Genomic DNA, 14,753 nt, shown 5'->3' on the forward strand with positions numbered 1-14,753 from the left:
TCGATTGGCTTGGAAAAGACCTCTGAGATCGCCCAGCCGGACCTGTGACCGAACAGCACTTTGTCAGCTGGACCGTGGCACCGAGTGACGCGTCCGGTCTTTTCCTAAACCCCTCCACCACCTCCCTGGGCAGCCCATTCCAATGTCTGATCACCCTTTCAGTGAAAATATGCTTCCTCATGTCCAACCTAATCCCCCCAAGTGCAGCTTAAGACTCTTGTTCCACCACTAGTTCCCTGGGAGAAGAGGCCACCTGGCTACAATAGAGCGTGTTAAGGTCACCCCGCTTGTTGTCAGAGAGTCCTTTTTGGGAACAAACACACGATAAGATGATGAAAGATAAAAACTAACACGTATTTATTAAATGCTTTTACAAACGATCAATATAACAGTTCCATGTTTACAAAACAGTGATTGGGCAGGTAAAGTGCTGCAGAATACTTAAATAAAGACATTTTGTAATTCTCCAGTTTCTGGTTGCCCGGGTGGGGGTTACTGACAGACTGCGAGGCTGCTTGTGTGCTGAGAATGGACGTGGAGACCACAGGGATTTTGTTCAAATGGCTGAGACAACCTGGAAAAAGCCCAGAACGAACACAGAACAAGTAGAACGAGTATATTTCTTCAGATCCTGCCACTTTGGGTTGCAATTATTTACTCTCCTCTGCATAGAATAGTATTTTTTTTCCTGAACAAATGGAGGAATGGTCAGTAGGTGTGTTGTGCCAACACATGGAAACCCCATGTGCTGAAAACAAGGTGCTTTTGCACTGGATTTGACACACGCACAGCCATTGATCAGATGGTGACCCCTCTGCCTGTCTCACATTTACTGACACATAGGGAAATCTTCCGAGTATGAAGGACTGAACCACATCCCACAGATGCTGTCCTGACACATGTTGTTTTGTCCCAGTCAGGATGTGTGAAGAAGCCACTGCAAGGCAAGGGAGGGTGAGCACTTTACTGCCAGGTAAGAGCAGACCATGTAACACAAGCAGTACTGATCCCACGGCAACATCACATGCTGTGTTACCCCACGGCACTCGCTCACACTGTGCCCTCCACGCTGCCTGTGGGCCTTTTGACCAGAAATCGCATGCAAGTAAGCTTTCCCTGGGAAAACTGAGTATTTCAAAGCTATTTACTACCTCAGACTCGCTCGCTTGTCTTTCTGCTCATGTATTCAGTTTGGAAGATGAGAAGATGTCGACAGTGCTCGGTAGGAAAGACGCCGTGGACCACTGTGACAGGAATTTTTTAAGGAATTGCTATTTTGTGGTTGCTGCTAGAATACAGCAAAATGAAGGTTTCTCAAGAGATTTCCAACTAAAGACAGTGTAGAAGGTATCCACAAAGGAGAGAAATGTTTTGTGTTTCGCTGTCAAACTGCTGGTAGTGGAATGTATTGTATCCGAGCAAAGTGTTTCTTAAGTGCAGTTGTTTGGGAGGGAAGAGATAATTTCCTGCAGGAAATTAGGCATCTTTTCACTACCTGAAGAAGAACATTAGATGTTACAGAATTACCTCCTTCCCACTACACAGAATTTAGGGGCTTGAATGTAATCAACTACCATGAGAGTAGAAAAATACAATTCTAAAGACACTCAAATAAGCAACTATGTCTCTAACTTGAATGATTTACTTTTCAAGTTTTGCTTTGTTTTTTTCTTTCTGGGAAAAAGTAAATGAGACTTGTATCGGAGAAAAATTGATCTATTTACCTGTCTTGAAACCAGAAAATGGGTAATTTACAAAAAGTCCAAGAATATCCTCCAACTGCTTTTCCTTCTGATCTAATCTATTATTCTAGAAGAGTGCCCCTGTGTTACGTACGTACTTTTGTAACCACAAGTATTCTTCATAAAACAACAATAAAGTGCACACTGTTATAAAGCCACCATTGACAGCCAGTAAATTGTGTCCCGTCAATCCACTTCAGAAAAGCCTGTGAAAGAATGCTCCCTCTCTCACACCTCTCTGTCCTGCAGCCTGTTTCCCCTCCTGGCACCAGTACTCCTGGATAAAGAAGCACACAGTTGTTCAGGTGTCCTACAAAGTTCCATCAGCAATTTGGATTTGTACTCCTCTAATTGTATAGATTGTCCTAAACATGCAGCAAGGAAATGAGGCTTTTAAGTCATCTGAGAAATTTAAATGGTCTTTAAACTCACTGATTTTCCAGCAAAAGCTTCTTGTCATTTTTGCTGGAGGGGTCTTTTTGTTTTGTTTTGGATTTTTGTTTGTTTGGTTGTTTTTTTCAAATGAGAAGGACAGGCTGGGGAAAGCTAAAGAGGAAACTTAGTGACCAATGCTGTGGAAGTGATGTGGGCCATGGTTGTTAATGATTTCCATAAACTCAGATGTTAAGATAACGCAGTGTTAACCCAGATGTTAAGCTATTGTAGTTTTGAGAGCTGCATCTTGTAGGATCTATATCCAGCATCCACTTATTTCATAATGTATTTGATAATGAAGGCACAGGCTTACCTTTTTACTGGTAAAGGACAACAAACACGGTCAATATGCATTACTGACAGAAAAGCACAAGCAACGATAAAGCTAGTGTCAAAAATTCTCAGCATCTTTCTTTTCACTATACTCTTTTTGGCCTTCTGCCTATTTTTTCACCTCAAAAGGAAAAAAAAAACCCACACAAAATGAAGTTAACCTCAACCACAGGTTTACCTACACATATATGTTAGTGGAAGATTTTTATCATCTGTTGCTGTACTTTTTGAGGGTCCTAGATGACAGTATTCACCTCTTCAAATGCCAGCAAATGGAAATTTGCTTTAGTAGTAGTAGCAGCTGACATGGTCCCTCAACTTCGCTAATGGTTTACATCACATTAAAAAAAACTAGCTTTACTTCTTCCTATTTCTTGGATTACTATTGCTTGGTATTGCAACTCAGTTTTGTTACAGGTGAACAAAAAAGCCCTAGAAAAATAAGTTATCTGCATAAGATCCCATGCCACTTACTCAGCATGTGTGGACTTTAAAACAACAAACAATTTAAACAAATTCATTTTTGTTTGTTTTAAATTACATGCCAAGAAGAAGATTCTGAGTGTCTTCTCTAGCAAATGACCTCACCAAATACTTTTAAGTACCTTAAAATATTCAGCTTGCAACATATCTTTTGTTGCAAGTGACAGCAGCTATCCTGGGGGAAAAAACCCCAAACAACCCTACAGAATCTTGAATCAAGGAAGTGACACCTAAAAAAGCCTTTATGCTTTTTTTAACCTTTAACCTTTACTCTGAACAATAACTACCCTCACCTGCTCCCATAAAGGTTGTTCAGTTTACACAGTGTTAACTTTTAAATATAAAAATTTATTGGCTGACTTCACATGGGCAATACTGCCATGGACCAGACTCCATCAAGGAACACAGCAGGTGGTCAGTCAAATAACATGCCACTTTACAACTCTACAAGTCTATAACAGCAAAAAGCTTGGAAATGCATCACCACATCCAAAATAATTCAGAGATTTTAAGTATGAAATCAAGTTGTCTTTTATAGTGTTGCATACATATTTCAACTAGAGTTGTGCTGTGTAATGTGTTTCATATATAGTAGATGCACTACACGTAATCCTAACTGCAGGGATCCATACTTTTTTGGTATGATTGAAGGAGGTGAGATGTAGTTAATCTCATTGCAGTCCTCTGATAACTTGCCCTCACTATGGGAGTCATTGGCTCTATTATATGATTGGCAAACAAGAGTAAATAAATTGCTGATGTTGAAAATTTGGCTGAAGACCCCAAAATAAATGGTTGGCAAAAAGAGAAATCTCTCCCCAACTCTTTTGAACAACTGACCTCCATCACTCATCTGAAACCAAACAGTGGATAGATAATTCATTTCCATGCTATTACATTGAGGTATAACTACCAGAAACATTAAACTATCAGTATCAGCTGATATTCATCCAGTTAATTCACTCTGCATAAGGGAAATTATAACAACACATCTAAAGGGATAGTTAAAGCTTACAGCTCAGAATTTTCCTCTTTTTTTTTTTTTTTTTTTTTTTTGCATTTGATGAATTTTTTTTGTGTGTTTTATATTTAATTTCATCTATGTTACCAGCTGCAATTTCCAGGTTAATGACTTCCAAGCAGATTTGAAAGGAAGCCTGAAGACTTTTTCTTTTCCTGGGATTCAGCTTCTTGGCCTTGTGAAAGTCCCAATTCTTTCTCAATCTGCTCTAGCTCTGACTGGTCAAGCAGTTCAAAATCATCGGCCTCCTCTGTGTCTGTCTCCTCGCTCAAACTGGGCGTTGCATGTGAGGGAGCTTGCAGTGTGGACTGCAACTGGTCTTTGATGGCAGCAGACACCGCGGCTGTGATGACATCACCAGCAATTCCACTCATTAAATTAAAGGTTTGGTCACTGGTCAAAGGCAAGGACAACCCTGCAGTGGATGGTCTCTCTTTACTCTGTCTGGAACCGTGATCCACCTTGAAATCTGTTTGCTCTTTTCTTCCTTTTTGCTGGATGGGCATTCCGATGCTTGAGTCATCGTCATCATTTGTTCCGGCGCCATTTTCTAAAGAAGGGAATTCTAAAAGATCTCTAGCAAAAGCTTCTTCGTGATCACTAGGTCGGTCAAAATCTATTAAGGGTTAACAGAAAGAAAGAAAGTGTTAGCACTCACAAAAGGTTTCCCAAAAAAGGAGCGACATGTAAAAATGCAGTTAGTAAGTGTTCCTTTGAATACATTTACTAATCTATACTCTAGTAGTTTTCTATAGCCTCAGTGCAAAGGAGCTTTGTGTGACATCTAAAATAAAATAGTTTTGAGGTTGAAAAATTAGCACCACAGATCACCTGGTATCAACCTAACTATTTGAACAAAATACCTTTTTAAAGTGGTATCTAGCTGTAATGAAACAACCCATGGGAATCTTTATCTATTTCTAAATATACCAACCATATCAAGTCCTAAAATTTATAATGTGGTAACAGGCCTCTAACTATTTTTCTTCACAATATATATAAATTACAAATATGCAAACATGTATGGATGTGTTACAAGCTTTTAATATTCATGTAGAATAATAAAAAAGAATGTTTATGTGTTTAAATGAAGATATAAAACCAATGTAAAGACTTAACTTTAAGTTTTTCCTTTCTTGGCCAATACTTGCATCAAGTAGGAAACAGAAAATGGAAACTCTATAGATGATTGGGATTGTTTCACGTTTTCAAGAGAATAAAAAGCAGAATGTGAACAAATAAAACATTAAATGTAATGGCTGCATTAATGACAGATATTTATTATTAGAAATTTGTAAAACATACTGTGGAGTACATGGCCTGTGGAAGAGGCCTAAATGAGTACAAGGGAAACCTTTGATCTAGTACTTGTATAAGCAGGTAAAAAATAATCAGTTTGAACTTACTTTCTATGAAAACAAGCAATAGGAAGTTGTTGTAGGACCATTTATAAGGGCTAAGCAAATAAATCCTAAAAGTGTAATTTTCTCCATTTTCTTTGGGAAAGACAGGTTAGGAAGGTGAGGAGGAAGGGTTGTGTTGTATGCAGAGTGGTGGCTCAAATGCACAGAGCTTTGACAGGAGATGAGCCAGTCCTCAGATGCAACCCATCTGGTCTTGTACTTTTATGTATGTCCCATTTACTGAAATGCTCCATAGGACAGAAGAGTGGATGCTGTTTATTCTTCACTTAGCAAGGCCTTGAACACAGTTTCCCACATGATCCTTAAAGCCAAACTGGTGAGCGAATGGGGTAAGGGTGGTGGAAAAAATGGGGTAAGGTGGGTGGAAAACTGTCCAGGCTGCCAGGGTCAAAGGGCTGTGATCAGCAACGCAAGGTGCAACTGGAGGCTCATTATTAGTGTCTGTCAAAGGTCCTGAAACAAACACTGTTCAACGTTTTGATTAATGACTTGGATGACAGGATGAGTGCACTCTCCGCAAGTTCACAGGCAGAAAGGAACTGCTGTGGGGAGGTCAGGGTGCCTTCAGAGGGACCTCAACAGGAGGAACAGGCTGAAAAGGAAGATCATGACATTCAACAAAAGCAAATGTGAAGTCCTGCATCTGGGATGGAATAACCTGTGCAGCAGTACAGGCTGGGGCAACAAGACATAAAGCAGCTTTCCAGAAAAAGACCTGTGGACAGCAAGTCAGTGGTATGTCCTTGCAGCAAGGAAGGCCAACTACATACTGAGCTATAGTAGCAAAACTGAAGGCAGAAAGTCAATGGAAGGGATTTCCCCCCTCTATTCAGCAACTGAGAGTACACTTTGAAGTACTTTGTCCAGTTTTGACCTCTCCTGTCCAAGACAGACAATGATAGACAGGACTGAGTCCTCTGGAGGGCCATCATGATTATTTAGGGTGTTGGAGAACAGGACGTATGAGTAGATGCTGAGAGAATGGGCCTTGTTTGGCCCTAGGAGAAGGTGGCAGAGGGGAAATCAGGTAGTTTAACAACCAAATGGGAAGGTATAGAGAAGATGGGCCTGAATCTTCTAGAAAGTGCACAGTGAAAGGATGAGAGTAAATTGGTAAAATCTGGAACATGGGAAATTTTGACTCAATATAAAAAATTTTTCATTGTGAGGGTGAGCAAATACTCAAAAAGGCAGTCTAGGGAGGTTGCTGAATCTATACCACTGAAGATGCTCAAATTTCAAATGGTCACAGCCCTGAGAAACTTCATAACACTCTGAATAGGAGCTTTGAACCTGCTTTGAATAGCAGGTTACATAAGATGAACAACAATTGCTCTTTACAACTTACAATTCTGTGATCGTACAATGCTGTCTATTTACAACTTGAAATATTAAGAAAATAATTTAAATTACTAATTTGGCATGTATAATGCCATTAAGTGGGATCACCCTTCTTGTCATTTACAGTGAACTTTTCCTAGGAGAAATGCAAGGTGAGCAGAGCAACAGATCCACAGATGAGACTGGTATTAAGATAATTAAGATAATAAGAGTGGTGTATGTAACAACCAAACTAGTGTTGTCCATAATCTTTATTCAGGCAAAGTGCTAACTGACAGCTTGGACTGTAAAAAGTAAAAACTTTGATCTGGTCAAGATCAAGACAAGTGCTTGAGAATCTTTTCCTAGTCTTAGTCTTCATATCTCATTCAGGCTCATTGCTGGCTGTCTTCATTTGCATTCTAGTAACAAAATCTAATCATACTTCCCTTAATTAGCTGTTTAACAAGTCAAAATATTCACTGTTTCTTCCTTAGCTTTTATTTCTTTACCTTACCCACAAAAGCATTGGTACTAACTTAAAAGGTTTACTTGCTGAAAAGGTTTGGTGGAAGAGAGTGCTACATCTGGCAGCTATTGAGTGTGTTGGTCTCACCTAGTGCTACTTGTTTATTTAGTCACTTGCTGATGTACTTTATTATTTTTAAGATGAGGACAGTTCTTACAAAAAATGTATCCAAAACTGTACAAAACAATGAAATTAATCTTAAAATTTATTTCAGGGCAGAAAGTAACAACACAAAAAACTTCTGTTGTCAAATTCACTAATAATTTTCAGGTAACTTGCATGGCTGGAATTCATTGATGAGACAGATGAAGCTATTACGTACCATCAGATGTGTCTGTCTGTGGAGAATACCCCTCGGATAAGTTAAAGGTCCCATTATCGGTCCAAGATACTTCCGATACATCTGTGTCAGACACTGAGAGCTCTTTGGCAACCACTGCAGGACTAACCTACATGGAAAAAGGTTCCATACATGGTATTCTTACACTCAAAAAGTTCACATAATAGGAAGCCAATGCTTAAGATACTGAAAAAAATCCCTCTTGTATGTCATAGCAATATGAATCGCCTCCTATTTAAGCTTTAATTGTAGAAACATGAAAATAATAGTATACAATGCCTAGAAGTGAAGCATCCCTCTTTGTAATCACTGAAAGCTGTATTATACTAAAGAAGCATAAAAAATTCCAGTTATTCATTCTTACAGTAATATCCTACTGTAAGAAAAAAGAAACAAGTAAACTTGGATCAAAAAACATCCCATTATCTGTAAGACCATCAAAAATTAGTTAAATAAAAAAAAGTATTATCCTTTACTAATTTATCCAACAATATTCAATTATGTGAGCTACAAACATATCCCATGGGATTTTTTTGTTTCCAGAATACAAAGCCACCTTCAGAGTAATAACTGTCAAAGTCAGGCTTTATATACTAGTCATCAAATACTGCATAATAATTTCCATTAAGATGAATTTTTTTATATGAACCAGCATTGTGATTATAATAGAAAAACCTTTGCCATACAGTTATTTAGAGTACTAAGGGAAAAATTAGATATTTGAGTGTTCCAATACATATCTTGAAAGATATTTATAGATAATATACCTATTTATACTAGCACTGAAAATTATCAAAAAAGTGATTGCAAAAGTATCTGACAAATTATGTAGGGTTTCTATGAATGTTTCCTTTTACATTTTAATTTGATAAACATTAACTGCAATTTCACAGTTTCAAATAAAAATAACCACCTTTGCTATTAAATTCTATTTTAATCATTCTACAGCCAATACAAAATAAACACATTCTTAGCTCAGTAGGCCAAATAAACCATTACCTTGAAGGCCAGAAGTCATAAATGCAGTAAGTCAGTTAGCATAAGCCTAAAGGTGGAGACTATGAATCACTTCTAAAACATACTGCTTAGTTCAGGAACACAGCCTTCTGGGCAGGTTAAAGTCTTCCACAGAAGAACAGAGACAGTAATCTAGATAGTCTCCCATTATCTATATAGATCTTAAAAGCAAGACAGGGATGACTGAAAAAAAGTCACCTTAGGACACAGAGCTGATATGTCTAATTCACTGTCATCTTCTGTGGGTTTTGTTTTTGCTGTTTCTGAAAGAAAAGAAATATATTTTTTATCCTACTCATGACAATGTATTTCCAAGTTCAGTGTGTGTTCTCTGTCACACAGCTTGTGTAGCACAATAACCTTCCACCTGCTGACGCAGTGCATCCTTAACAAAATATGTTACTTAGGTGAGGTAAACAAGGCTGAATGAGAGGCTGGACACTTATCAAAAGGCACTGTGCAGCAGCCAAAGCAGGAGAGATAACATTGCTCTGAAATGCATTCCAACATATTCCTTTACCTGCATTGTACTTCCTTCAGGAGTGTCTGTTGCTCACCATGTTACCGGTCCTGGCAATATATATCTGTCTTTTAAACTACACTGCTGGTACAGTGGACAGGTTAACATACTGCTAGAACAGGCTGTGTAGTTATCCCATCACATTTACTTCTACATGAGAACATGCATTTTTCTGGATAACTGCATGTAATCTTCATCCACAAAACCCGTCATCTTTCCACCCAGCTACCCTGCATTCACAGACACATGCAAAGCACCCTCTGAAGTTTGGTAGCATGTTGCTCTTTGAAGATGAGCAGAGACACAAATTTCACCTCCTCTGTCTGAGAATCTTTTAAACCAAAATAAAATGAAACACACAGTCAGAGTATTCTTGGTTGCTTCTTTTTGCAACTTGCTTTTTCCTCTGTTGTGCCAGCACAAGGGCTTGTGAACCTACGTGGTGAACCCAAGTGACAAAGTGAGGTTTGAAACCCTGACTGGGTTAAATTAAAATGCAGGGTGAAATGCAGGAAAGAACGCATATAACCTCAATCATATTCCCAGTGCTGGCTTATGAAATTCACGAAACAAGTCTGATTTCTTCCTCTGCCAGTTTCACTTAAAAAATTAACAATGTAAAATAATACATGAAGGAAAATTTTCAATGCATTATTCCTCCTTTCTGACAACTACCGCATTGTACACATAAGGGAAGGGGAAAATACAGACAGTGGTTCTCACTGGGTCTAGGAACAGCACATTGCATGGTGAGTGGTTACAAGAAATGCATGTTTTAGAGCAGATGTAAACTAACTAAAAAGGGTAGGCTACCTGCAAGTAATGCGACTACATTACAAAGGTTTAATTTCCAAATGGACACAAAAACCCCAAACGAAACAACACTGTTCATATACATATTTTTCTGGAAACAGCTTTATTGCTTAAAATCTAAAAGTTTCCAATGTTAGGAAAATTTCAGGTGAGATAGTTGAGATTTTGTTTTAAATTGATTTCTCCGCTTTCCAGCTAAAAATTTTTATTAACTTGTAGCTACTATCCTATGGAAGTTCTTAAATGCTTTTTGAGTATTTGGGGAAGAAAACAAATTCTTTCTGCTATGGGGAGAGAAACCAGGGAGGATTTAGATATCGAAATAGAGTTTTGTCTCTTACTGAAAATTCTGTTATGCACTTATTTTGAGACCCTTAAGTGAGTCTCTCTCCTGGGTAAGTTTGCCTTATCTAAACAGTTCTAAGCATTGCATGCTTACAGCAAGAAGTTTTTTCAGAAAATTTACAAGCAGTACATCTAATAAAGTATGAAGAGCTTGCCTTGCTTTTTTCCATGAAATAGTAATTTTTGGTATTATACCCAGATGTCTGACATACGCTGTCACCCCTTATAAAGCTAATAACAGTAGCAAGGTCAAAAGCAAGAAATATCTTTACAACTGGCTTCTCAGGACAAACCAAACTGTCTGCAAGGTGAACAAAATTTTCTCTGCATACAGAAATGCATTACTTGGGACTATAATTAATTACTCACCAGATCTCTCTTTTTTCTTCTGGTTGATATATTCCACTATTCCAAAATCTAGTTTCATCAGAACAGCCTTAATTTTGCTGCACACTTTCTGTCCAAATTCATTGCACTTAAGGAAGGGACACAAAAAGGCACACAATACTGTGATAAAAATGAAGACAGAGAAAAATTGCATTGAAATATCGCTGTATAAGAAGTTAATAAAGCTTAAACAATGCCTCTGCATATGATAACTACTAATTTTACATAATACAATTAGTTCACATAAAAATGCACTGTGAAATGCCCATGTCAGACAAACTGTTAATGTCAAATTCAGTTTCCAAGAGCCATTCCTACTCATCACAGAAAATACCACTGCATTGATATCAATTGACATCTTTTTTACTTTCAATAAGGCATAATTTATGATCATTATAACATTTATCATCATGCTGACTTAGCCTGATTTTGTTATCTTGACCTGAGAAAACATGATTATGCAACACTGTGCTGGAATCAACACGCTGAAAAAACCAGTAAGCTGACTTCCTTATGACAAAATATTGTTAAAAATTTCTTACTTATATCTAATCTAAATTGATCCTCCTTCAGTTTAAAAACCATTACCTCTTGTCCTAATGCAACAGGCCATGCTAAAATGTTTATCCCCATCTTTCTTATATGCCCTCTCTAAAAACTGAAAGGCCACAAAAAAGTCTCTCTGGAGCCTTCTCTTCCCCAGGCTGAACAACCCCAGCTCACTCAGCCTGTCTTCACAGGAGAGTACTCCAGTCCTCTGATCATCTTGGTGGCCTCTTTGGACTTGATCCAACATGTTCATGTCTTTCTTGTCCTGGGGAACCCAGAACTGGATGCAGTACTCCAGGTAGAGCCTCACCAGAGCAGAGCAGAGTAGACCTCCTCCCTTTACCTGCTGGCCATGCTGCTTTTGATGCAGCCCAGGACACAATTGGCTTTCTGGCCCACAAGTGCACACTGCTGGCTCAAGTCCAGCCTTTCAACCACCAGCACCCCCAAGTCCTTCTTGGCAGAGCTGCTCTCAATCCTTTAGTCCCCCAGCCTGTATTGATGCTGGAGGCTGCCCCAGACCCAAGTGCAGCACCTCACACGTCTTGTTGAACCTCATGAGGTTCCCACAGGCCCACCCCTTGAGCCTGTCCAGGTCCCTCTGGACAGCATCCTGTCCCACAGAGACTGGTGTTTTCTGGAAACTTGTATGTGTGCATAAATAGATATATATAAATAAATATTTCCTATATGGAGACCAAATAATGAAGAAACCACATACACAAATCATGACTGAAAAAGAGACTATACTTACACAAGACATAGGAGAGGACAACTCCAGGAATGTAACTTCCCAAGACAGTGAAAAATGTACATATGCTGCAGACTAGTAGGCAAAACTGGTAAAAACATTAAAATTGACCATTAACACTTTCACTATTTAACTGTTTAGATAATTTTGCAAAAGAAAAATATTGCATGCTAAATCCTAACTAGAATGCAGTGCAAAATTGAAGTTTGTTCTTTTTAAACTGGGAAATACTTTTAACACTTCTGGTGAAAATAAGCATCAAACATTTCCTTTTGGCTAATTAGGATGCATCCCCTATTCTATTATAAAAACATGCTATTTTTATTCATTTACTGTTTAACAAGCTCATGGTTATTGCTAAAATTACTAGAAATTACTTCACCCTCATTACACAAAGAAAGACTGAACAGTTTATATGCAGAAAAAACAACTCACTAACTGCAGTATTACAGTACATACTTACTGCACGGTTACAAAAGCAAAACATCCTTCCTATAGCTACAGTTCTCTCCCCTGTTGTGTTGCTTCGTGAAACTGTTTTCTCTCATATGCTGGCAAGCATTCTCTCGATGCTTGTTGGCTACTCTAGCATCCCTGTTAATGACAAGACTGAGCTGAATTTTCAACATAAAATTCAAGATTTGGTCTCTGTGGAGACTGAGACATACAGTGCATCTTTCACAACTGCACAATGCTAAGAACAGAATTGATCTGTTGGAAGTTTACAGATAGAATCCATTTGCTTTTGGAGCTAAACTGCAATAAAATGGCTATTTCAGAGAAATTTTGCACACAGCATCACTGTCTAATTTGCTTCTAATTATAGTAGTAAAATAATGACATGACTTAGAGAATGAGGCCAGGAAAAAGAAGGGAAAGCACGCTGTCAAAATTAGCTTTTCTAGACTCAGATATATCTTGACATACAGTTACTGTGTCATGTTGCCACATGACAGAATTATGGGATTGTGTATACTGATACTGCATCTCCTTACTTCGTTATATACATCATTCTTTTAAGTATGTTTATTGTCCAAAGTATATTTATTTATATACTATTTATATACTTTAGCTATATTTATTTATTTATTGTCCAAACATATAACCTCTCTTTCTATAATTTATTCATTTTTGAAATATATTTCATCCTGTTTCTCATCTGTATTTTCAGTCTAAACTGCTAATATTTGAGTGTGATACTACATACAATCTGTTTTCAGGAAAAATTTCGTGGTAAAATTAACCAAGATTAAAAGAGGAGAAAAAGCCTCCTAATCTCCTTTTAACTTGTATTTAACAATACAAATATAAAAATGAAATCTACTATTGCCATAGTATACTTCTACATTATTTATACTTTTCTTCAGAAAAAAAAAAAAAAAAGCTGCTTCACTTTTGACTAGAACTAAATAACGATATTCCAATTTGGAAGGAAAAATCCTTACTCTTGCTTGCCTCTTCATGAACTGGCTTCTCCAGCTCAGTCTTTCCAGTAAAAAAAAAAGAGAAAACCACCAACTATAAGCGTATAGGAGAAAAACTATCACAATAAAATATGAGGAACTCTCTTCTTACATTAAATACTTGTGCAGCTATTCCTGAAGACTACAGTTGTTTGAGAAAAAAGTTTATCTTCAGGAACATGCCTATATTACTTTTTTTCTTTTTAAAGTTTTTATTAAATCATTATGTTTTAAATTTCTTTTAAAAACTCCATGGCATAACTGGTGAAATTCCAACAGTTGTATGGGAAAGCACTGTATTGCTATAAACTTTACTGTAAACAGCTTTTCTCACTGACTTCCTACCCATGTTCTCCACAGCACAAAATGTTAGCAGAAACTCATGCTTTAATGTATCAGAATGTGTATTTTATGTTTCCATTTTTTTGCTTGCTGGCTTGTTTGTTCTTCTTAAAATCTATCTCACCTTTTTATTAAACCATATAGAACTGTTAATTTCACTTGGGAGTGCTTACCTTGCCAGGGTTTTGTTCCTTAAAGTGGGACATTTCTTGAAGAAATACAAATAAGTTCATCAGTGTTTCTGAAATGCACTGATTTATTCTGGGTCTGTAGTCCTGCCTGGAATCGATGACTTTCCAGCTGAGTAAAACAAACAAAAATACCCAACTTTGTTTACAGCTCATATGGAAGTTGAAAGTGGTTGAAAACACCATGTTGTAAAGAAATAGCCTCTGGCAATCCAATGACTGCTGCTATGCTAGAGACACCTGTGCTTGTTTCCACATATTTTAGATAAGGCTAATTTGACCTTTTTAAGCTAAAAAAAAAAAAAAAAATAAATCTGTTCCGTAGTAGCAATTCTCAGTCCATACAAGCAATTACCAAAGAAATTACTGCGTATTCATCATGGCCATAGGAAGACACAGAGTTCAAGGGGTTGTAATCTAAATTAAGCAAATGAACCCCAAACTTGTTTTTTAATATTTTTTCTTTAAAAAATATACCATAGTATTTTCATTGCCACAGGATGGCCGTACATATTAACACACTTAATTTCATGCATATAATCCTTCTGCTTTCTCTTTTCTATTTTTGGTCTTGCTCTGCAAACTATGATGATGATGAAATTTTTATCCAACCTAGAAAAAAAAACCTGCTCTTGAAGTCTTGATTCAGTTCCTTACTGAATTTTAATTTTTCTATTTTATTGAAAGGACTATTTCTAAAGCTTATCTAATGACTGTTCAATACTTTTAGTAAAATTGACAATCCCTCCTC

At 37.4% G+C, this 14,753-nt stretch overlaps 1 protein-coding gene across 2 annotated transcripts in view; it reads right to left on the reverse strand.

The window, feature by feature from the left end:
• Nucleotides 1-335: 335 nt before the first annotated feature.
• The window catches only part of RETREG1 (reticulophagy regulator 1), a 63,051-nt gene continuing 48,633 nt past the window's right edge, over nt 336-14,753 (reverse strand). For both annotated transcript variants that reach the window (XM_050317225.1, XM_050317233.1), the window contains 6 exons: nt 13,988-14,114; nt 12,013-12,097; nt 10,692-10,829; nt 8,843-8,907; nt 7,610-7,736; nt 336-4,630 (listed from right to left, as the gene is read on the reverse strand). In XM_050317225.1, the coding sequence (XP_050173182.1) occupies nt 4,119-4,630; nt 7,610-7,736; nt 8,843-8,907; nt 10,692-10,829; nt 12,013-12,097; nt 13,988-14,114 (1,054 nt within the window). In that variant the 3' untranslated portion in view covers nt 336-4,118. The remainder of the gene's footprint in view (nt 4,631-7,609; nt 7,737-8,842; nt 8,908-10,691; nt 10,830-12,012; nt 12,098-13,987; nt 14,115-14,753) is intronic.

Source organism: Myiozetetes cayanensis, unplaced genomic scaffold, assembly GCF_022539395.1.
Source record: "Myiozetetes cayanensis isolate MyiCay16 unplaced genomic scaffold, myiCay2020 scf1, whole genome shotgun sequence".
NCBI classification, from domain to species: domain Eukaryota; kingdom Metazoa; phylum Chordata; class Aves; order Passeriformes; family Tyrannidae; genus Myiozetetes; species Myiozetetes cayanensis.